At 32.1% G+C, this 25182-nt stretch overlaps 1 protein-coding gene across 1 annotated transcript; it reads left to right on the top strand.

Annotated features, from left to right (window-relative positions):
* Positions 1-23613: 23613 nt before the first annotated feature.
* LOC130902993 (uncharacterized) lies at positions 23614-24945 on the top strand. Its single transcript, XM_057815281.1, has 2 exons — positions 23614-23738; positions 24029-24945. The coding sequence occupies exon 2, from the start codon at positions 24032-24034 to the stop codon at positions 24599-24601; it is 570 nt and encodes a 189-aa protein (XP_057671264.1). The 5' UTR covers positions 23614-23738; positions 24029-24031; the 3' UTR covers positions 24602-24945.
* The last annotated feature ends 237 nt before the right edge of the window (positions 24946-25182 follow it).

Here is a 25182-nt window from a genome sequence, read left to right as displayed (position 1 = left end):
ACCAAATACTTTATCAAAATAAAAAACAAACTAGACTAGGAACCTAATCATTATAATTACCTAATTATAAAATAATATTTCTGGCTTTGTGAGTGGCAAATTTATCAATAATTTCCGTAAAACCTATTTTTTCACAGATTTTGAATTTAATTTGAAGAGAGATTTTCTTTGAAGAGTCACTCTATTTTTCAGAATACTCATATTTTTTCTTTTCTGAACTGTTGCTGTAACCAACAAGAACATTTTTCTTGTTGGTTACAAGAGTTATTCATACGTTCAGAAGCACTTAAAGTTCCAGGTGAGTGAAATAATTAAATTTCTGAAAATTTGGATGAAGCGGATCTTTCAGACAGATGTTGAGTCTAAACACTGCCAAGAAGTACCTGTTTTAATATCCCCAAATTTAACATAACTTTTTGCCCGAAAACAATATTCTCTGTATATAAGCGAATTCTTTTATCAATCACACATTCTTTTACAAAAATATTTTTTCAGGATTTTCCTCCATTGTAAATTGTCTACTTTGAAATGAGATCCACAAATATAAACTTCTTCTGGTAAATCTTTTTCCTGTATTTTTAATGCATCTAGCTACTTTTGTCTTTGCTCTACCTTCGTACGAAATCTACTATTTTATATTGTAAAAAGTTAATCGATTTATTAACAAATAAGGTTGCGTTACTCCACTGATACTCCCCTATGGAATGAAAAAAATAAGACTAAAATGTCACTTGAAAAATATCCAAATAGTCAAACAAAGGCAGCCATTTTATCGCAAGCGATAAAATGGCCAAAATTAGTGAGAACAAAAGCCAGATTCATCATGATTTTAATTATATTACGATTTATAAATAAATATTTGTGAAACGTAACATGCGTCCATATAATTAACATTAATTGTAAAATTTGACAACATTGAGGTTTACTGTCAAACCACAAGTTTACTAAAATCGAGTAAAAATGAGACAGCAACTGAAATAAATGAAGAAAGACCGCTTCGATTCGACGCTACCAGGCCAACAACATCCATAGAGAAGAGACTATTGTGCAGATTGGGAAATATAACGATAACCTTCAACGAGGAACATCAATCCCATTTAATTCTACAAGAGGAAAATAACGATAAATCTCCAAGGAAAAAATTATGTCTAGTTAAGATGTCTCGGTATAATTCCGCAATCCCGCTAATATCCAATGGATCCAGTGAAAACATTAGCCCTCCATATCTATATCCACTTACAACTAAACCACAAACTGACATCTAGTCAAAATGGTTCACAAACTAAAATACAAGAAGAAAGAACATATTCCGCAATTTTACCGACATCGAATCAGTATAAGACACCGATTGAAATAAATGAAAAAAACCCATTTCGATATGGTTCCGCAAATCTGTCGCCATCCAGAGACATTAGTGTACAAATTGAAGAAAAATAACGACATTCTTCCACGAGGAACATCGATCCCGTTTGACGCGGCAATGCCGTCAACATCTTATGAAAATAAATTAGAAATGGATTTTTGTGACTGCATGAATTTAAGATGCCATGGTTGCTTTGGAGAATGCTTAAAATGTGCTTCTAAGAAATGTGGACCAGAATTTAAATTTAATCGACCGTTTTACATTAACAGATTCATTTATTTCTTCTTCTTCTTCTTCTTACATTAGGACTAGGTCCTGTATTTTCATAAAGGGTTTGCCAGGAGTAGTTGAGATGCTGAGGACCAGCTTTCATACCACCTTCTAGGTGGTCGTCCAGGAGGTCGAGATGTGTCTGGTTTCTTTTCCTTTGCAATTTTTGCTAACCGTTCATTTGGCATTCTGTCAACATAGTCTCGCCATTCTCTTCTATGGCTTCTTGCCCATCTTACTACATCCTGAATATCACACATGTCCCTTTGAGATCAATAACAGGACATACTCGATCGGAAGAGAAATGAAGAAATAAGGGAGTCCGCATTTCTTGACGTGATTCATTCATTAGAATTAGATGTTGTCAACCTTTTAAAAGAATTTAGCTTGTGTAAATCATACTCATCAATATGCATATTTATTGCATATTCTGTATTTTACATCAGTCTGAAAGACCCGTTTTATCTAAATTTTCCTAAATTGAATTATTACACTCATCTGAAACTTTAAGTGCTTCCAAGAGTGAGACTCTCTTATAACCAATAAGAAAAATGTTCTAATAATGTCACTGATATTGAGGTTCCACTAAAAAAATTAAAACAGGAAACAAACATTAACACTGATGAATTACCCGAAGCAAGGGATCTATTGGATACTCCATTCTGCAAGGACAAGGAAAAACTAATTTACAAAAAAAATGCCTTGAATTTATTCATGAAAGTGGGGATAGATTTTTAGAATTTAAATTTTTTAAAAACATTTTTTAACATCCCATCACCTAAGAAAAGCGAAGAGGGTTTTAGGAATCTCAAATATTTGAGATTATCTACTCGAAAGTAGCTTTTTCATCACTACGGGGCTTCATATAAAAACACATGATTTGTTGGGATTTATTTAAGAGATACCAAAATTTAAATTGTCCACTGTATCCAGTACATGTTGAGTAATTATTGAACTTACCACTGAATTTGGAAGTTGTTCTAATTCAATCTGAGTAATGATAGACTTTCTTTCAAGAAATAGTCCAAATGGATCAAATTACATATTTTGTTCAATGCCTTTAGTGAGTTTACTAATTCAATCAATTGACGATCTTAAATCCAATTATACTCGGTAATATATTTTTGTTTTGTACAAAATACATAGAGACTAACGAAGAACATCGAAACAGGCGTCAGACAGTGTAATAGTGAGTGTGGTAATAGTAGTAGTACATATCTTGGATTTCTCAATGTGAATATTCTTCTTATCTTCATAGTATTTTTCAAGGACTTTTACTTTTGTGATATGTTCATTCAACAAATTTTCGGCAGCTGTCTGTATGTCCTCAGTGTCGATTCATTGTACAATCAACCAATCAACATGTATACCATAAGTTTTTACATATATTTATTGTAATTAAATAATTTTTTACCTCTATTATTCGATTCACTATCCCGATTTTGTTTTCTATTTTTAAAAAAATTTTCTGTCGGAATCCAAATTTCCGTTCAAATTTTTGATAAAAATTTGTTAATTTTCTCAAATAAAGTTTGTTTCAAAATCCTATTTTTCCATTATTTTCATGCAAATCATTTTTTATGCCAAATTTTATCATTTTCATGCCTTTTCCTTAAATTTCCAAATAAAAATTCAATTATATCGTCTTAAAGCGTCATAAATATGAGTAATTCCATGATTAACACGTTGACCACATTGCCAATCATTTTTGTGTCCCTTTTCGTCAATTCCATTTGGCACAGAAATTTCATAAATATGACGTAAATTTATTCTTTGACTGTCAAGCCGAAAATAGCAATTTTTTTCGCGTAATCTCGATGCACAAATGAAAGATTCTCAACATTTTTTCCCGTCACAATTAGGGGAGAATATTATTGCTTATTCTAAAGGATAGATAGATTTAGAATATCATTGCTTATCGTAAAAAGACTAGATAGAAAATTTTTGGAGACTCTCAAAAACAGCAGTGAGCGAAGAATTACTTAAACTAAAAAAATTTGGTTGTTGTATTATACATGTATTTTCTAAAATTAATATTGATCATAATAGAAGGGTGATAGTAAATTGACGAAATTTCGACTGGGAAAATGTGAAAACCAACTTGGAAAAATCGGGAGCAGACGATTTTCAATTTTTACTGAACACATGTAGTGGATAAAAGTACAGACAAATGTTGACTCGTTTTTCCTGAATTTTCTGTATCCGAGTTGAGAAGCTATGTGCATATCCATGTACTCTACTTGGAGTTGAAGGTAAAGTTATTCAAGTTTCTCAGACAGAACTAAGACACTGAATGAAAACTCTTACGACAGAATAGATATACTTCGAAATTCACTCATTTAAACATCTATCTAAACATAGAGTTTCTATGGAATTATCTCAAATTGTTTTTGATGTATTTATTAAGACAAGAATCCCGAGAAAAAAATCGTAGATGAACTTGGCTCGATACTCCAATTTTTCGATTTTCACAATTTCGGTGAACATATTTTTTCTTTCAATTTATTGCATAACTCTGGTGTTAAGTTTTTGACGTAAAACTTAACACTAACACATTTAATAAGTTATTGTTCGTTGCTATGGTAACGCAATATTTTATTTATGCATGGAACTAGTCTAGGCTACCAAGTTATCAATACATCGTCGTATAGTTCAAATCAAATTGTGTAATATGTAACACACATACAAAGAGATACAAGAGATACAAAAATTTCAAATTGTTCACAATATCCAGTACAAGATGAGTAATTATTGAACTTACCACTGAATTTGGAAGTTGTTCTAATTCAGTCTGGGTAATGATAGCTAGTATTTCCTTCAAGAAATAATCCATTGATGATTTGCAGTTATTACAAATAACAAATAACAAATAACAACAAACAGTTGATATCTCATGAATCACCTCTTCCTGTAGTTTTTTGTATCTTTCGACCAAATGGATCAAATTGCATATTTTTTTCAATGCCTTTAGTGAGTCACTAATTCGATCATCTGAAATCAAATTGTACGCGGTAATATCTTTGTTTTGTACAAAACACATAAAAACTACAGAACATCGAAACAGTCGTCATACAGTGTAATAGCGAGTGTGATGGTAGTAGTAGTAAATGCAGCACACAAATTGTTCTCACGTATTTTATGAAATAACCATCACTTTTCCCCTTTTGTTTTCTATCATCATCTTCATTAGCTATTCGAAGTATTATCTGATTTGGAATTGTCACTATTGATGTTGTCATTCGTTTTCTTAATGCTTATTCGACACTTTTCAATTTGTCACTATGCAATCCAATCAACCGTTTACTCCATAATTATATCCATTCAGATTTAAGATCATTTCTTTTCCTATTTAGATGCGTTTTGAAACTTCCTTTTCTTCTTTTCTATGATGTTTTGTTTGTTTCTAGACCGTTTCTACCATAGTCTTTCGAATATATCTTTCGATTAAATTGATGAGTTTTTCAACATTTTTCTTGGTGTAGTTTTTAAACGTAGAATTCTGCAATATATGATTCTATTTAATATCGGGGGTCGTAAAAAGCACTTTTACGTCCCGTTGTAACATTCATTCTTGAATCTTTTAGATACTAGCTAGGGAAAACCATGTATAGAGATGTTTTCAAAATGAGAAGTGAGAAGAAAATGATTATCTTTTATGAAATCTCGTGGATCGTTCAGTTCATTCATAGCAAACATACTCGACATGTACATCGTGTTTTAACTGAAAATTTTGACATTAGAAAGTTGAGTACAAGATGGATGCCGCGTTTGCGCACATTGAAACAAAACCATCGACGCGAAAATGTTTCCATCGAGCGTTTAACAGAAATAAAACCGTTTTATGTTATAGATGAAACGTGGGTTCATAACAACGTCCGCGAGATTGGGTTTCATCACCGAATTCTTCAACATTAGTTTAATCTACGTCGAAAATCGTAGTAAACAACACGTTCGCCATTACAAATGTCAAACTTTATGATGACAATGACAGATTTCATATAATCACATCAGTGTTGCCGTATCACGAAACTCAAGTATCTATCAAATAACTCTGTTATACAGGGTTTGATCACGACGCGGAAACTATATTAATATTAATTTATACATTATCATTTTTGGATTTCTTATGTTGAAAAAATGTAAACGAGTTTTGTTATTACATTTTTAATTATTCAAAATTAAGATGATCAATTTGCAAAAAATGCATGTTTATTCCTCTCGCTATAAAAAGATGGATACATAAACACGAACCAATAAACTCTAATTGAAAAAGGGTCGTAAAAAATAAATGCAAAAAAGCGCGCATGAACCATGAACCAAAAATATTTCACGTCAACAAAAAAAACGTACAAAGCAAATTGATGTGAATCGGGGCGTGACTATTTAACCGATAAACTTGTTTGGTTTTCTATATTTTTCTAAAAATTTGTTCTATCCATTATGAGCAATTATTTTTGATTTTTTTATCGTTTCCAACATATACAAGGTGATGAATTTTAGGTTGGAACTCAACAACAACGAAACTACCATTTTTTAAAATAAATATTACACTGTTAAATATTTTTCTTTGACTCCGTTTAATGTAAGACTTACACGTTACTTTTTTTTGTTTTTGTATATTTTTGTTTTTAGGCGTTCTTTTATTAAATTTTCAATAACAATTACATATTTAGTATCCTTTTTGTCTATTTTTCGACATTATTTCATTGAATTTTCTTCTTCTTCTTCTTGATTCTAGGCCTATTCCGTTTTTTTTTCGTAATTTTTGAAATACAAATAAAAATTTGACGTTTTTTAAAACAAAAGACTCCAAAAATCAAGAAAATTTAGAAGTATAAACATATTAAAAAGTCTAAAAAATAAGAAATTAAATATTAACATATACAAAAATCAGACAAAGCTTTCGAAAAATCAGATATCTATGCAGGAGCTTTCGAGGGCTTAAATGCACTTAGAATACACAGTTTATCTTCAGTTTCTGAAGATGATATAACTTGGTTATCGAAACGAGCGTCAATCTATATCGGCGTGAACAATGTATTCAGTCTGTTTGGTTATATAGCCACTGCTTTTTATGAATAAATCCCATGCAGTACTCTTTATCACGAAATAAACTTCTACATTTCGTATAAACAGTATAATAATCTGTATAAAACGGATATTTTAAATTTCAAAAAGTCATAAAAAATCATCACGAACCCCTAATAAAACAAACAATATCCAATAGAAAGTTTGAGTATTGAATTAAATTAAATTAATATTAAGTTTTACGAATTGAGAAACGTAATTGGCTAAAAATCGATTAGTTACGATTAAATAATAATCGATTATGATCGATTATTCAAGTGGTAATCGTTTTGATTGTCAAGATATGCCAAAGCGTTACATTACGCAATGAAATTCGAATTTCCAGAAAATGTGGCTTGAAATATAAGAAAAAAGTTTTTCCTAAGCAGTTATTCACATCTTTCTTCCGGTCAAGTGTGAAATAAGGACTAAAAAATCCCAACCGTTTGAAAGGTATACCAATTTAGTCCAAAATTTAATCCCTTCTGGCGTTTAGATTAATGCCACGACGTTAAGCTGATTTATATTGTTCGTTAGTCTTACCAGTTTAGTAGAAATTGTGGAACATTACTCCGCAAAGAAAACTGTCGGCTTTTTATTTATCTTTCGGATTTTAACTAAATTAAAAATTAAAGTAAATCAATCTACTAACTAAAATCTACAGTAAAATATCAATACCATCACGATCGAGTCTTCAATATTGAAACATTTGGTCTTCGAAGGTCGTACGGTCTCGTATAAACTTTGCTACACAATATTTTACTTTTTATAACGAACTAGCAATCTCGTCCTGCGTAGAATTCAGTTCAACTTTCATATTATTTAGGCTAACGCCTTTCAAATAAAAGTTTTGTATAGATTGTGTACTTTCTAATATTTTTCAAATAACTACCGCCATATTTAGGTCAGGCTAGGGGAGCACCCACTACACTGAAATTTCTCTAAAACGGCCTCGTTGAGAATTTTTTTATTCGGAATATTTTTCGCAACGTATTTTATTTTGGGGGATATTTTATGTCTTTTTTTTCCAGGATGTAAATGAAGTTCTAACGGCTTGTAAAACTTTACTTTGTACACGTTTTTATTAATTCATCCTCCTTAATAAATAAAAACGTGGAGGGAAAAAAGTTGGAAATGGAAAACAAAAGATGAACCTCATCGTCGGGTTTATAAACTGTGTTACAGAGAAATTTTGTTGTAACTGTTCATTAAATTAGATCGTTGAATAGAATTATTGTTGATTAAATAGTCGAAATTATTCTATTTTGAAAATGGACGTTCACATGTATTGTTTGATATATAAAATAATCTCGGATCTTATTTTCCTTAGAGGTTATGTATCTCTCCCTAAGTACACTTATTTCTGGTTCCTAGAAATTTTTCTTTTTACAAACTTCATTTAATCAATTCGTTGGTTTGTTTGTCTATCTAAATAAAACAACCCCTCAACATTTTTTTTATGATAACAGACAATTTATTTTTGGAAAAAACGGTTTCTATAAACAAATTTCGTTTGTTTTTTCGAATACGACAGTTCTGGAAAACAAACGTCGGTTTATTTTTGAAGTTTCTGAATATGGTTTCTAATTTCAAAAGAAAGTCTCTTGTGATAATATTTTTTTGTTTTCGAAAAACAAAGTTTCTAAAGACGAATTTTGTTTTTTATCGAAATGGCAATACCCGAGGGCAAATTTTGGTTTGCTTTTCCAAAAACAAAGTTTGTAAAGACGAATCTCATCTTGTTTTTGGAGAAATGAAATTTGTACAAACAAATTTTGGTTTCTAATTGAAACAGAAAGTGTCTTAAGACAAATGTCTATTTTTTTTGAAAAATAAAGTTTCTAAACACAACATTTGGTTTGTTTTTCCATAAACAGAAATTTCTAAATACGAATTTTGTTTTCTATCGAAATGGCAATACCCGAAGGCAAATTTTGGTTTGCTTTTCGAAAAACAAAATTTCTTAAGACGAATCTCATCTTATTTTTGGAAAAATGAGGTTTGTTTAAACAAATTTTGGTTTCTAATGAAACAGAAAGTCTCTTAAGACAAATGTCATTTTTTTTAAATAAAGTTTCTAAATACAAATTTTGGTTTGTTTTTCCAAAAACGGAATATTCTAAATACTAATTTTGGTTCATAATTGTTCAAATGTTTTTGGTTTTCAAAAAGAATGTTCGTTAATACAAATGTTAGTTTTTTCTTAAAAAAATAAGTTTCTAAAGACGAATTGTGTTTTTTTTTGAAATGGCAACTCCCAAAGACAAATTATAGTTTGTTTTTTGGAAAACAAAAATTCTAAAGACGAATCTCATTAACTGATGATAAATACAGAGAGTAGGTACCGCTAACAAATATTTATTTTACCTATAAACTTATAAAATTCATGAGGTGTCGAAATTGATAATCGGAATATTTCCGATTATGGAATGTGTTTATACAAAGTATTAAAACGAACCGCTCCTTTGCGGCGGTCATGTTCCTCTTCCTTTAGGCGAAATTATTATTATGTATGAATAATCAACGATATGTAATTTGTATTTGGGCATATCTACACAATTCTCTATTTGTTAGTTCAGTTAGTTATTGCCCTACGTAGATATTTATTTGGTTTTCTTTCAATAGATACTTCAATGTTTTGTTAAAGAAAAAGTTCGCATGCATAAATATGAAAATTGAAATAATATCCTCAATATCCATACGGGGTATAATATTGATTTGCATATAACATTCGGATTTGAAACGACACTCGAAAATGATAAAACAGTCATCATGTTATTAAAAACTTCGTTCGTATCTTCGTGATATTTGAAAAATGAACGTAAACCACTGAACAGTCACGCAAAGCGACTCAATTAGTGATTTCTCTTTTCAAAAAGTGATAAGCAATCGACTCACCAATTGGTTTCAAAGAAGAATATATCAAAATTGTTACAAAACCAAAGAAAAACCACCTCTACGTCGAATGAATGAAAGTTTTAACTACAAAACAGAACCATGTTCTAAATAAAACTGTCTTGAAGTTCTGTGAAACTCTACCTATCTAATAAGTCTTGGAAAAACTGCTCTAGGTGGGGATTTTGTTGAATAAAGTTGTTCGAATCTGGACCTCGTAGAATCACTATGGATTTTTGATTATGAAGTAGACTTTGTAAAGCTTCCTCAGCTAAATCGACAACATTCACAAATACACTGATTGATTCGCGTTTATATAACTATGTTGTCATCTTCAAAAACTGCAGGTAAACATTTCAGTGGATTATCATTATAACAATCGTCGTTTTATATAAATTCCTTTCATACTATATATTTATTTTCGTTATCACATCGACAATCGTTTTATTGGTAACATATTCTGCGAGTCCAAATTGAAAGAGTTAAAAAAAAGTTACTTTCTCACGTATATTCCATATATCTTACGATAAAACGGAAATGGTCTGGAAGGTGATACAGGACTTCGTTGTAATGCGGCTATTTTACGGTTTTCCGATGAAGATGATCTTCTGGTAGAACTGGGACAGTGTTTAGTTGAAATTGCAATGAAAAAATATCCACATGACCCATTTCGTTAAACCACAAACTGAAAACGCGCGAGAAAGACTCATTGAGTAAATAAAAAAGAAATAAAAAAAGTTGAAACAAAGAAAAATAATTGAGGAATATATGGTCAAATCGTTTGACATACATAAATCAACAACAACCAAAGAAAGTAAAACGTTTTGGGTGTCCCATAGCCCCCTCTGAAACCCTCCAATCATATTAGAATAAAACACCACAATATGTTATGCGTAGTGAATAACTCTCAAAAAAAACTTTATTAAAAACGTTAGCCTTAACTTAACTTTATTGGGATACATAAATAATAGTAATACTTTAGCCCAACTTCCTGGGGATACATAAATGATAGTTATACTTTAGCCCAACTTTATTGGGATAGTTATACTTTAGCTCAACTTTATTAGGATACATAGATGATAGTTATACGTTAGCTCAACTTTCTGGGGATACACAAATGATAGTTTTACTTTAGCCCAACTTTATTGGGATACATAAATGATGGTTATACTTTATCCAAACTTCATTGGGATACATAAATGATAGTTATCCGTTATCTCAACCGGGTTTAAATCACAGTCCCACCAAGTTTAGGACACTTGGTCCAAGTCTGGGCCTATACTGGACACATCGTAAAATCCCATATGGGGAACAATAAGATGCTTTTATTATGGAGCTCTTCGAGGAAGTCTTGTGATTAAAATTGATTATAATACACGTATATAGAAACGAAATTTTATAATAAAACTGAATTTGCATTACAAACAATTTCGTACTGAAACTCGAGAGAATTCTCTTTTGAATATATCCTTGAAGAAACGGGCAAAACTACACACAAACTCGGATGAGATCTGATATCAGCTCCTTTGGATTCTCTCTAATTAATTAAAAGTACAATTTCAATCATTATTTCGAGATAAATTGTACAGTACAAAAGCTCAACTGTCCTCATTATCAAAAATAAAGATTAATAATGTCATAAGCTCGAATTCAGTATCAAAACGGTACGTTTTGAACAACGCGGGGTGATTTAATTGTTGAGTTAAACTCAAATCAAAAGTTCGTAGGTTTAAATAATCTACAAATGAACATTTTTGAAATTTGAAAAATCGTCTCTGTTCAAAAAACGTCAATTATTCAATTCTTTTTTTTTTGATTGGGTAATTTAAAAATGGTAATGACTGCGCGTCGTCGTTTTATAACCCAACGGCTTTTGGAGTGCTATTACGTTTAAACAAATACCAGTTTAAGACTCAAAATTTAATTAATTTAAATCTTCATCTGATTGAATTTGTGATTAAACTTAATACCGGAATTGTCAGAAATATCACGAGGCTTTGAATACTACGAGGTATACCTATGCAAAATTTAAGTTCCGTTTTTATATCTTTTAGTAGCAGTGCTTTGATCGCAGCTTCGACATGATTATTAACATATCGCGTCCAGTTCAAAACTGGTCTAACTCAAAATAAAGCGATTTTCAGTTTTTTGCATGAATTATCTTCAAATTGCCTCTACTAATTCTGTGCAAGACCGTTTCTTATAAAACTTTGTGGATCACCCCTAGATGGAGTGCATGTAAGTGGGCCATCTTTGATTTGTGGAGGGGGGGCTGTGCAAGAGTGAATCATTTCAGTTTTGATCCTTACCACACATAGAGAGAGTGGAGTTCTATTGTGCAATAGTGGGTTATTATGTGATAAACCGACAGTAAGTAACTTTTTCATATCAATCTTTAGTACAAAACTGAACTATTATGATAATGGCTCTATTTTGAATGGTAAATTAACTTATTTCCCTCTAGATTATTCTCTTCAAGAAAGAGCCAACTTGAGATAGCCCTCTTTAGCTCTTAAATTTCCAGTAATTATTGGAGACAACCTGAGATAGCCCTCTTTAACACTGAAATTTTTAGTAATATTGTTCTTGGTAAGTGATCTATTATGGAGATATCTGGAAGAAGTTACGAATCATTGGGAGTGCGGAAAAATCCTGATGGCTCCAAAGAAAAATTCGTCAAGTTGACGGAAGCCAGGAAGGTACAGCCACCGTGCAATGAAACTAAATGTCGCTTTCATTGTGCAGCCAACATAAGCGAGGAAACGCGCATAGAAATTTTTACTAAATACTGGAACCTCTCGAATATCCATTTGCAAAGAGCGTTCTTAAACAGTTGTCTTTCTGAAGTCAACCCCCGATACCGTTACGGCCGATTAGATAAAACACCAAGAGCCCTTAACAAAGTATTTTATTTTACTATTGATAAGAAAAAAATACGTGTATGCAAGATCTTCTTCTTGGCCACTCTCAATATCAGTGCTCGAGCTCTCAACACTGCGATAAGAAAAGAAAAATCCAACATTGTTGGTATTTTTGAATCAGACCAAAGAGGAAAACACCATAGGAAACCCACTCTTCCACCTGAGATGAAGGAAGGTGTACGAAATCACATCAACTCCATACCTCGGCTCGAAAGACACTACTGCCGATCGAATAGTAAAAAGGAGTACATTGAAGGAGGAAAGTCTATTGCAGATCTGCATCGTGATTATGTCGAGGTCCAGAAAGAGGCAAGCCAGCCATTCGTTAAGTATTCAATGTACGTCTTCATATTCAACATCGAGTTCAACATTGCTTTCCACTACCCTAAAAAAGATCAGTGTAATTTTTGTTTGGGCTACCTGAACGTCTCTGAATCTGAGAAAGCACAGCTCGAAGATAATTACCAAGAACATTTAAGAGAAAAGGAGATGGCTCGATTAGAAAAAGATACAGATAAAGGATTAGATAAAATTGTGACCGTTTTTGATCTACAAGCTTCCCTGCCTTGCCCTCAAGGAGAATCATCAGCCTTTTATTACGTGTCCAAATTAAACGTGTATAACTTCACTATGTATGAGCTAAAGTCCAAGAAGACATATTGTTACATGTGGCATGAAGGCCAAGCAAAACGGGGTGCCAACGAAATTGGCAGTTGCATCTGGTTATACCTCGAAAACCTAAACAGAACTGTCAATACCCCAGTTGATGTCATTTTTTACAGTGTTAACTGCGGAGGTCAGCAAAAAAACCGGTTTATTTTGGCCCTGTTCATGTTTGCCACTTGGGAGCTTAAAAATATCAGATCTATAGCGCACAAATTCCTAGTAACTGGACACACTCAAAACGAGGGCGACAACGTTCACTCTGTTATAGAACGGGCTATAAAGAAATATAGAAAAGCCTCACCTATCTACGTCCCAGAAAATTATATTTCTATCATCTCACAAGCAAAGAAGACACCTCCAGCAAAGCTTTGTTCATTGAAGACGGTGTTAAGGTACCAATCTCTGTTATCTGTGTGATTGAGACCCACAAAGATGAGCCTGGATTTTTTCGATATAAAACATCATTCTCTCAGCAAGATTTCAAATCTATCAACATAGCAAACCAGAACAAGAAACGTCGAGGCAGTTCATCTGCTTCTTGCAGTTTCAGTTTCACTCCAACTGTAACACTCTCCAAGGCCTATACAAGAAAGTCGAGCATCACTAATAAAAAAAAAGATGCATTACTTTCTCTTTTCCAGAAAAAAACCAATGGTGAAGCTGTCATGCCTCTGTGTTACAAAGAGTTTTACAAAAATTTATAAAAGGTGCAAACTAATCGCTTCCTTGGTTTTCCTACAATTTTTGTTATTTTATACTGTTATTATTATTTTCATTTTTTTCCAAAGCAATTGTATTGTTGATTTCCTACAATAGGAAACGAATTAGCCCAATATTTTTTTCTCTCTTTTTTTAAGTATCTAGTTGTAAAAGTATTTACATGCATTTTTTTCCAAGTAATTGTATTGTTGAGTTCCTTCAGTAGGAAACGAATTGGCACAGTATTTTTTTTTTCTCTTTTTGTAGTATCTAGATATAAAGTTTTACATGCATTTATTGTATAAAGTCATATTTTGTAATAAGCTGTGATTATCTTAAAATAATGAAAATGTTTTTTTTGTCTACAATTTGTGATAAGAGTGCCTACCTAGTCTGAAGAAAGACGTAGTTACCACTGAGAATGAAGACTCATGACTTTTTTCACTAAAAATGTCTTACTAGTCTCAAGGATTTTCGAATTCATGAAGATATTTATTATGTTTTACACTTTTGTTCTTATTTTTGTACTTGTTTCATAAAAAATAAACAGCTTTTGAATGATTAATAACTGGAGTTATCCATAAAAACCTGAAATATTTCGGTGCAAGATAGGATCATCTTGGAGTTTTGCTCATAATTACTCATAAAAAAAAATAGTATAGAGAGAGGGGAAAACCTCTGTAAATCTATAGATGAGTACTTTTATTGTGATGATTCGTGCAAAATTTAAAAAATTCGGATAATGCAATCATCGGATATCAATTGAAGAGAAAAGCATAAACTTTAATCAGCTCTCCTGAGAAATCGCTTTTTTTGAAATAAACCAGTCTTGAACTGGACAAGCGATATGATAGTTGGAAAATGCAGTTTTGTGGTCACGTATATTTCTGACACAGCTACCTGGGAAATCGCGCGCGGAGTTGTGCATACAAAAACTAATAGTTTCCCTCGTTATTACATTTATAATAATTCAAAATCCCTTACGGCTCAAAGTCCCGCAGATTTTTCTACAAATAGATTTTTTGAGGGGCTGTTTAAAGTCAAAAGTTTATGTTACATTTAAGTTGAAACAATGAAAGAAAGGAATGAAAATAAAAGTTGGATGATCGAGAATAATGATCTAAAGACATTAGATGATGTGAAGATTGATTTGGAAAGAAAAGGGGTGAGAAACTAGAGGTTAATAACTATGGTTAGGTACAAATGGAAGGTATCGGTAAATAAGAGTAAGTTTGAGGATGAACTTACCTTGAAAAAAACTGGAAAAGAAACTCCCGGAGTTGGTAGTAAATACGAATAATCGAAATAGTTTAAGAAATTGTATAATAATGATTCTGAATAACTACATTTTGTGCTTCAATTAACAAAACTCTTTCGCTATTCTTAGTTTTATCCTTAACATTGTCTTTTTTATAAGAAAATTCATTATCTTCAGACGTACCGCAATTAATAGATGTAATAACACCGTCCGATTGCATTTTAAATCTCTTCATTCTTCGATGTTTGATGTTTTCTTCTTTGGTAGCTTCGGGTGTTGGTTTAGAATTATCTCTAGCGCTCGAACTCGTTGGGATGCTACTACAATCGTTATTACTATCCGTAGCGGGTGTCTCATTTCTCAAATTTTCCATAATTTTGCGTTTATAACTCAAAGGACCCGGTTTAATTGCATCGCAAAAGCAACGCTTCTCTTTTCTCAATCTAGACATATCGGTTTTCAATTTATATCAATATTTGACATACGAACGACGTTGATGTCAAATTTAACTAACTGAACCTCAAAAAAACATTTTATTTATTACAATTGATTATTTGTTTCCAACATACTTATTATAACCTCGAAATATCCTTCTTCTTTTTTATACGTCTGAGCGGTGTCAGATTCAATTACACTGTTTGAATCGGATTGCGCGGTCTAAAAATGCTAATAAAAATAAATGGATTTCCTCGAAATAAAAGTAACTAATGTAAATACAAATTTAGATTTCGCAAATCAATTTGTGTGTTAAGAATTATTTTTAGGAAACGAAAGAATATTTGTGTAAAATGTTGAAAAATGAGGGAACTTCTGAATAGAAGAGAGCAAATTTAAAGCATAAATTTGCCGTATTTGCACAATGCAAATGTGAGAAAAGGGGCATTATCAGGTCCATTATATTAACATACGCGGTTCCAGGTGATTGAAAGACAAAAAAAAACAAATTTGAATCGAAATCCACACATAAACGTCGAATCTATCTTCAATATTATAATTCCAAAATCCTCGATCATTTCCTTCAACAACTTCCTGTTTTTCGTTTTTTTCCCGCTAGTTTATAAATCCTACTTTCCTAAAGTACTAGAACTGCAGTTTCAGCATTTGAAACTGTAGATGAAGAAATCAAGATCAAATGGTTCGAAAAGAATTTGTCAATGTTTGCAAACATGAATCTAAACCTACACGTCTGAATAGGATTCATGGAATGTTATTTGTGGTCAGTCCTTCTGTAGAAAAAGAAATTTTCACCTGGATAGCTCAAACGATCAAACAATTTGAGACACGGCTCTATAGACGCATCTTGAAGACACCTTGGACTGACTGAATCACCAACGACGAAGTACTAAGACGCATCAGTCGCAACAAAAAGCTGTTGACAATTATTAAGATTGCGTTCGCCGAGGAAACAACCGTCATACATGAAAAAGAAGAAGAAGAAGATTGCAAAAAAATAAAGAAATAGAGGAAGAACTGGGAGGAGAAAATGTGAGGTATAGAAAAGACTAAATTTGGCGAGACACATAATGAGAATTTGTAAGAAGAATAATAGATACCTCTATGGTCTATGGGCAAGAAACAAAGACAGATGAGGAAATACCTGTAGAAATCGAATTGAAGGAGAAGACAGGACCAAAAAAAAACTGTAGCAAAAACCACAAGGGGAGTAAACCACCCCAATAAAAAGATAGAAAAATTTTGTTTCTTTTATAGACAAGGAGTTTGTGGACGTCGTTAGGATTTGACGAGACTAACATTTTCGTTACTTATTTTTCGATGAAATTTTTATCTCCAAGTAGTAATAGTTTTAGAAAAATTCGTTAAAGAAATTTTACGTAATCTAATTGATCATCTTGTATCGTAAAAAACAACCAAAAAAAACACATACAAACATTGTTAAACTACTAATTCATCTATTCCGACGTAGAAAAGTTATGGCAAAGCACAAAATAAGGAAAAATATAAAGATAATACCTCCGTGAGCCCTTAAGGGAATATATATAAATACGTCGAGATTGTGCAGCTCTCTCTACCACCTGTTGTGCTTTTCGTCTCTAATAAACATGGAGATTATTATTTCGAATGAGTTTAACGTTTTATGGGCCATAATAACCTAGAAAGATGGCAAAAAGGAAAAGGATAAAAAACGGCAGACGGTCGTTGTTAAATATAGAAAAGCAGTTGTAGACTCGAGCTCGGTATTTCTGACCGGAATGGACATATATTACGAGACCTTAGTTTATTCTACAGAATTAAGCTTCCAAGTGGTTTTTACTGGTCGCACAATAAAATAAGAAAATTGTAAAATAATTCAATCTACGAGTTTAATTTTTAACCTCCGATTCTCCAAATATCTATGAGAACTTTTGTAAGAAACCTCGTATAATAATCACGTTTGCACAATCAACCGTTTCGACATTGGAGTTCTCACTATCAACAGTCGGATGTCTAGGTTAAAACGAAAAAAAAAAACAATTAGGGACTTCTCCGGCGGCGGAGACGGGCGGCGTCGAGGATGTCATTAGACTATGCGAATATCTTTTAATCTCAAATTCGGCATGACACCATTTTAATTAATAGCGTGTGCTTTAGTCGATATCATTTCAAAGAGCAGACGGATGTAAAAGCAGACATAATTTATTTGATGTGTATGCAGCAAATGTCGCTGTTAGTTTTTTTGTTTATCACATGAAAACAACTCAAATTTTAATACTACTCGGACCACCGAAGGTCTATTTTCGTAAATTCAAACATCAGCTATTATAGCATAGATTTCATCAATGTTTGGCTTTTGAAAAATCTTTAATAATATTGATAATGGTTATCCATTGAGGAAAAGTCTTCTCGCCTTACTAGGAAAGCAAGAAGACTTAAACATTATCCTAATTGATACCATTAACTCCCAAGATACTTCCCAGGAGCTTGCCTGTAAAATACAGACATTGGATTATAGCTCTAAACGAATTATCCTTTTTTGAACGAAACCAGATTTGTTTTATTCGATGATAGTAGTTTGGAGAGGTCTAACGCGTTCAGAAAGACTAGATTTTTCCAAAAAACGTTTTTTTTGGGTAATAAAAGAACACAAGACGACTTAAATATCGTCTATTTACAGGTAAATATATAAAAATAAGTGTCCAGAATATCTATTTTTAAAGAAAAATGTCTCGGTTGCAAAATATCAAACAACGGACCTACCTACACGATATAAAGTTGTTAATACAGACGAAATAATAAAAAAATTTCAACGCAAACACATAAAAATAATGATCCAAATCGCCTAAACTTGCTGGAACCGATGTAGGACACCATCAAATATACCCAGGATACTTCTCAGAAGCTTGGCTATAGAACGCGAACACCAGATTTTAGATCTGAACTAATTATCCTTTTTTGAACGAAACCAGATTTGATTTATTCGATGATAGTAGTCAGTAGTAAGAGGTCTAACGCGTTCAGAAAGACTAGATTTTTCTAGTTCCATACTAAAAACGAACAGTCTTTTTTGGGTACATATAGGATTTGGTGGGACAAACAAGGTTTTCTTCCATAAACAGACACTAAGAATACAAGACGACGATTTTTACTGGACACCCTATTTCAAGAAAAGTTGTAGATGCAAAGAAAAAGGGTATGGACAAATGTTGACTCGTTTTTCCTGAATATTCTGTATCTGAGTTGAGAAGCTATGTGCACAGGCATGTACCCTGCTAGTGCACTAAATACACTTAACAGGACCTATTCGTATATTCAAAAGGAGACAAACGTCGTTGTCATTGTATAGTTTTGAAAATCAATTATAAAATTACAAACGATAATGATAAAGTTATTGACAATAAAACTTCGTATACGAAAAAAATCTATATATGATATAAATTGTATCAAAATATTTCGATTGAGAAGTGAAATTCTGGTAATACTTGAAAAAATTAACACTAAAGACTCCAATTAGATGCTAATATGAAGGATGTCCATCGCATTTTATAATTTTAACCCAAAGTTCGTTACGACAAGTTCTTTAAGACCTTTGTCTTTGAATTTAGATAACAGAAACTATCGCACTTTATTTCTGAATTGTCAATTACTAATTTAGAAACATCATATATCATTAATAAATTTTCAATTTTCATTTTTCCATTTTGTAGTATAGTATCAATTACTTCATCATATTTCGACCCTTGGCGAGACTTAATGACCATGTACACTTACCACTCGAGATGGAACGTAAAAAATAATAGAAAAAGAATCTCGAGTGGAAACGACGCACAGACGTTTTGAATAATTTTTTTTTCTATATGGAATTTCGCTACTTTACCGATCAAAGTTCCTAAAGGAAAATTACGTGGTTTGAAAATAATAACTGATATGATTTCCATACGTCACACCCGAATTTTCGTCTTTGAAAAGGCACTTCCTTTGTACTTCTGAATCATGCGAGATTACTTGGGTTTGAAGAGTAGTCGATTCGGAATTGGAAACATCATTTCGTGACTTACGGATTTGGGATGTTTAGTATTTTCTCTTCTGGGTACATTAGTTTGTTGGTTACCATTCAGAACAGAAAAGGCCATAGAAATTAATTAATTTAATATTAATAACGACTTTATTAACCTTAATATATTTACTACAACTGACTTATTCAGCTGAAATTTTCCACCAAATATTATTTTCATTTCACCAATTTACTTTTTTACTTCACTATGTGAGTCTTCACTTACTAAAAATAAATTATTTGTAAACTACTTCCAGTATTGGTGTAGTGCTTATACTTGTTATTAAAAAAGATAATCAAATACTTGCCAACATCTTAAAAGCATTTAGCTTGTTCAAATTATATTCATCAAAATAAAACATTGTGGTGTGTACGTGAGCATTTTAAAATACACAAGTACGTATAGATATATTAAGTTCAAACCTCTGACATCAATCAAAGGTGTAGAAAATGTGAAAAATAATTGTACATACCTACTATAAGAATCAATATTTAAAAAATATATACCTTTTTTGTCAAAATTTACTTCATTACTTAAACTATATTCACCTAATCTTCACGTATAAAACTTAAACATAAGTAATTTTTCCAACTAGATACCATTTCCGTTCCTATCATTATAATGAATTACGAAGTTCCTTTTATTGAAACTTTGGTTTACTTTGATCTTGAACGAATAAAAAGGATGAACCCAGCTGGCATGTTTGAATATAATTGAAGCCAACTTACAGTAAACCTCAATGTTGTCAAATTTTACAATTTATTTGTTTATTATCTGGATGCATGTTACGTTTCAAAAATATTTATTTATACATCGTAATATTATTAAAAATCAATAAGAATCTGGCTCTAATTCTTACTAAATTTGGTTAATACACAATATTTCCCACAATTGATCTAAACAAAGATCAAGAAAATAATTTTGGCGAGAATGTTTATGAAAAAATATAAGCTATGTAAAATTGCTATGTAACTGTATTCGTTTATGCTTTTGTTTTATCTAGCATAGAATGTTTGGATGAAATAATATCAAATACTAGTTTTATTTGAATACAAATTTACTATAGACATGTACCAACAAATCTTCGATATAACGTTTCATGCCTTCATGAGGCAAACATTTAGGATTTTAATGAGGATATGCTTATTTATTATAATTATTAGTCAATTCAAGTCAAAAACAAGACGAAAGTGAAGTGAAGAAGAGCCATGATGAGGAAAATGATGGTGAAAACATAAAACAAGAAACAGAAAAGTCAAGAGTGTAAAATGAAGACAACAAGGAACAAGAAATAAGGAAATAAAAACGGGTAAATTATGCCCCGTTGCGTCATTTTACAACAAAAACAATCATAATTCATTAAGAAGCTCAAACAATTTTGACAGCGCTTTCATTCATTTTATCGCACAGAATGTTAAAAGTCGGGATTGCTCAGGCCGTGACTTGAAAGTTACAACCTTCACTTCACAGCACCATCACCATCAGTCGTCCGTCCAATAATTTTTGTCCGTTTTATTTCGTTTTCTGTAATTAAATCATCGAGATATTTGTTTCCTTTTCAGTGAATGAAACTTCAGACTCTACCCTACAAAGTGTTGGGTTCCTTTTTTAGCTATCAATAAGGATAGGCGATTTGATGCAATTGTAGCTTGTCTATTTTTCTCACCAGAAAATGTTTTCATTATCGAGTTTGACTTTAAGAATTCTTTTTTGTTGAATGTTTTTTTTTGTGAAAAGTCTTTACAGTTTTGAAGGTTTCATACTCTCATCAGCAAATACCTCGAAACATAAAACACACTGAAGTAGCAGGTCGTCATCTGTGCCAGTAACCACAAAAACCATATTTCAAATAATCAGCAATGTACTTACGATTCGGTTTTACCTTCCTAGGGATTTCTTTTAAAAATTCTCAACTAGCCTAATGGAAATAAGTTTTGCATTGAGATGTTTATTATTATAAATTATTGATAAATGAATTTTGTCGTATCACTTGTTTTTAAATAAGAACTTTCAAGGCACAAGCATTTAACCAATCTAATCACTTTGTACAAATTCAACATTATATGTGCAAATCGAACTAAACGAGTAATATCCTCAAAAGTTCTGATTGTATGTGACTTGGTTGAGTAATTATAGATTATAATGATAAGTAGCTAAAACGTTGAAATAAGGTGTGAGAATGCTTATCTTTCAATCGTAAATGAAAATGATTTCTTTCTGAATTTGATTGATACAATCATACATAATTTCGAATTGTATAAGTATGAAGAATTGGAAAATGGAGCGGAAGATACCTCCAATAATGATCTTTAACCGGAATGGATACTATTGTGCAATAAATGTTTGATTGAATTGCATAGTGGCAAATTAAGAAGGGTCAAATGAGCATTGAGAAAACGAATGGCAATACCAATACTAACATTTCCAGATCGGATAATACTTCGAATGGCTAATGAAGATGATTTTTTAACAAACTTTATTGAAAAAATTAAAAATTTTTTATCAACAATTAGAACGAAAATTTTTCCTTGAAATCCGCCGAAGATTCCGTCTCATCACACAACTTCTCACGTTTCTTCCGTTTACCGCCGCCATCCTCACTCGCGTATCTGTGTCGCTTCGTCTTTCTCGTCAATACACAGTTTGACTAACTCCATTATCGAGTACCTTGTGTCGTTTCAGGAATTTTATCAAGATAGATTACGAAAAAAAGTTGATTAAACACACTGTATATAGCCATCAAAATTTACAAACTCAATATAAAAAAATTATAAACCTGTATATGAGTTTACAAATTTCCCACTCTCCACTTTCAATTGATTAAAAGCTCTCCTTCGAAAAGTTCATATGTTCCTCCTCCTTCACATCTTTTCTGTTTAGAACCTCGTTGGAATTGGCGTCGCTACAGTTCATTGGTGGTGACGAATCGAACTTATCTGCAGTAGTCACTATAATATTTTTAACGTTAGCATATTTTTCCTCCTTTGGAGCTTGGATGAATGATACCGTTGAGTTTTGGTTTTGATAAGTTTGTTTTTTCTTCTCCTTAACCAACTTCAACCAGTTATTGAACTTTGTCACTACCAAATTTTTGTAATACAAATTGGTTTCTTTACTCAAAGACGACGGCATTTAAAAACTTATATAATTTTAATATACAAAAAACACTTATTAACCGTCTTACTTTCATTCAATTGAAATAATATTTCTGACAATTGTTGACTTTTGAAATCAAACACTTTCAAATGTTTATCTCGTTAACCAATCGAAATCATCAATTGATGATATCTTTACGTATCGGAAATGAAAAATAAGAAAAAAACGTATTTTCGCGTTGCACATCACGAAATAAAACCGCTATAGTTACGATGATTTAACTATCTGAAACAAATAAAATTAAAAGATGTAGACATATAAGTAATACCAACTGTCCATATAGGAATCTTACCTTTATGAGTAATAAAAGTATTACCATTGTATTAAGAATATTCTTTATACAATGATATTACAGTATATATTATGTAGACATCGTAATATAACCAAAATAATATTTTACAACGGTGCCTAGAATATTTTTTGTGTTGAAAGGGAAAACGGCAACATACCAGTACGTTGTGAAATTGACTTCTAGTGTGATTAGACAGCTTAGGTTATTGCGTATCTGTCATTATATTAAGTTATAAACATAAAAAGGATATTTTTATTCTAATAATACCAAAAACAACAAGTTATGGATCCGAGACTTCAATGCATAAATAAATAATTCGGATTACGAAACTAAAAACGAAAATTCATTAGAACAAAAAACTCTTTTCTGGAAACTGTAAAATAAGTGGAATAACTTTAAAAGCATATAGAATTATGGACTTGCTTATAAACCGCATACCAAGTAGTATTTGTAAATGATAGGGAAATATTTGAAAAATTGTCTAGGGTAAACCAGGCAAACGTGCTCCAGTCGGATATGTGCCCCACTTGCGAAACTCAGTGAAGCATTTTAAATTTGGCGCTTATTTGATCCTAGCTGGTCAGTGTTCCAAGTATGGCCGCGATGTAAACAACACTGTGCTGGTTTTTATTTAGTTTTAGTGAGAAAAAGTGATTAAAAGGTTTGTATGACTACATGAATTTGTTTTATATCTATTTTCACGTTGATTAAAAGTATTTGCTCCATATTATTTCGTGTTTTTAAAGTTTTTATCGAAAACTAACCTCATTTAACTTTTATTTGCCTATAATTACGTTCCGTTTTTCGTAACAAATATCAGAATTATTTAAGTGGGGCACATTACACTGTACATCGTCTAATGCGCCCCGATTTTTTTCGGCTAATGTGCCCCATTTGGAGATAATTCCTGAATTCTTATTTTGATTACTTTTTAATATTATTTTTTTTTAGGAAATGGGAAAGGTTAAAGCTGTTGATCCAAGAAAATGGACTGAAAAAAGTATGCAGAAGGCGGTGGAGGATGTAATAAATAAGAAAATGGGAGTAAATGAAGCGAGTCGTTTATATGAAATACCTTCGCGCACATTGCGAAGACACATCCTCAAGGGTTGGAGGTGTAAGCAGAGAATTGGAAGACCTTCTGAATTGGGATATGAGAACGAACTAAAACTTGTAGCTCACATTAAAAAGCTTGAATCCATCGGATTTCCCTTGGAGCCATCGAGACTGCAGTCTATAGCTTACGACTTTGCTGAAAATCTTCGATTGCCACATCGATTCAATAATGAGAAGAAGTCAGCAGGCTGGGATTGGTTTCAAGGATTTATGAAGCGTCATCCAGACCTGAGTAAACGTAAAGCAGAAGGCCTGTCATTGGCAAGAGCTAGTGGTATGAATAGACAGGATGTCGACAAATATTTTGAAATGTTGTTGAAGGTATTGACTGATAACGATTTGATTAGTAAACCAGAAAGAATCTACAACATGGACGAAAGCGGAATACAAGTTAACAACAAAAAGTAAGTAAAAGGAAGCAATCTGTTAAGGTTTTGACATCAAAAATTCATTTGACAACTCGTAAACTGTTTGAAGACAAAAAAAAAATACAGGAGAAAAAACGTAAGAAGACTGTTGTGAGGGATTTATCATCGTCATCAGAAAGTGAAGTAGAGTTGCAGCTTAGTGAATCTAGCGAAGAATGTTCTGATGAAAATGAAAACACATGTGTAGAATGTCACGAGAATTACTACCGTACCAAGAAGAAGAGCGAATGGATTCGATGTTTGCAGTGCTCTGGCTGGTTACATGAAGACTATACAAGTTATAGAGAGAAATGCAATAACTGCGGTACCAAAGAAAAAGGAAAAGGGAAAGGAAAAAGAACCTCTAAATGAGAGGTTTTGCTGGGGCACATAAGACGGATCTATCCTTGTAATGTGCCCCACCCTAAGCAATGCAGTTTGTCAATGATCCATTCATTGGCACTTTTGGCGCGACATGATGTATTAATTGTAAGGTCAGCTAGTAGTTTTTCTCTCACCACGTTGTGTTATATATTTGACCAAAAATCAATAAACCTTTTATTTTCAGGATGTTTTAATCTA

The sequence above is a fragment of the Diorhabda carinulata genome, chromosome Y (assembly GCF_026250575.1).
Source record: "Diorhabda carinulata isolate Delta chromosome Y, icDioCari1.1, whole genome shotgun sequence".
Classification (NCBI taxonomy): domain Eukaryota; kingdom Metazoa; phylum Arthropoda; class Insecta; order Coleoptera; family Chrysomelidae; genus Diorhabda; species Diorhabda carinulata.
The sequence above is the reverse complement of the archived record's forward strand: the minus strand, read 5'-3'. Positions and strand labels throughout refer to the sequence as shown.

What these genes read in the sequence shown, in the direction of transcription:
- LOC130902993 (XM_057815281.1), top strand. Translation starts at nt 24,032, where the DNA reads ATGGGAAAGGTTAAAGCTGTTGATCCAAGAAAATGGACTGAAAAAAGT.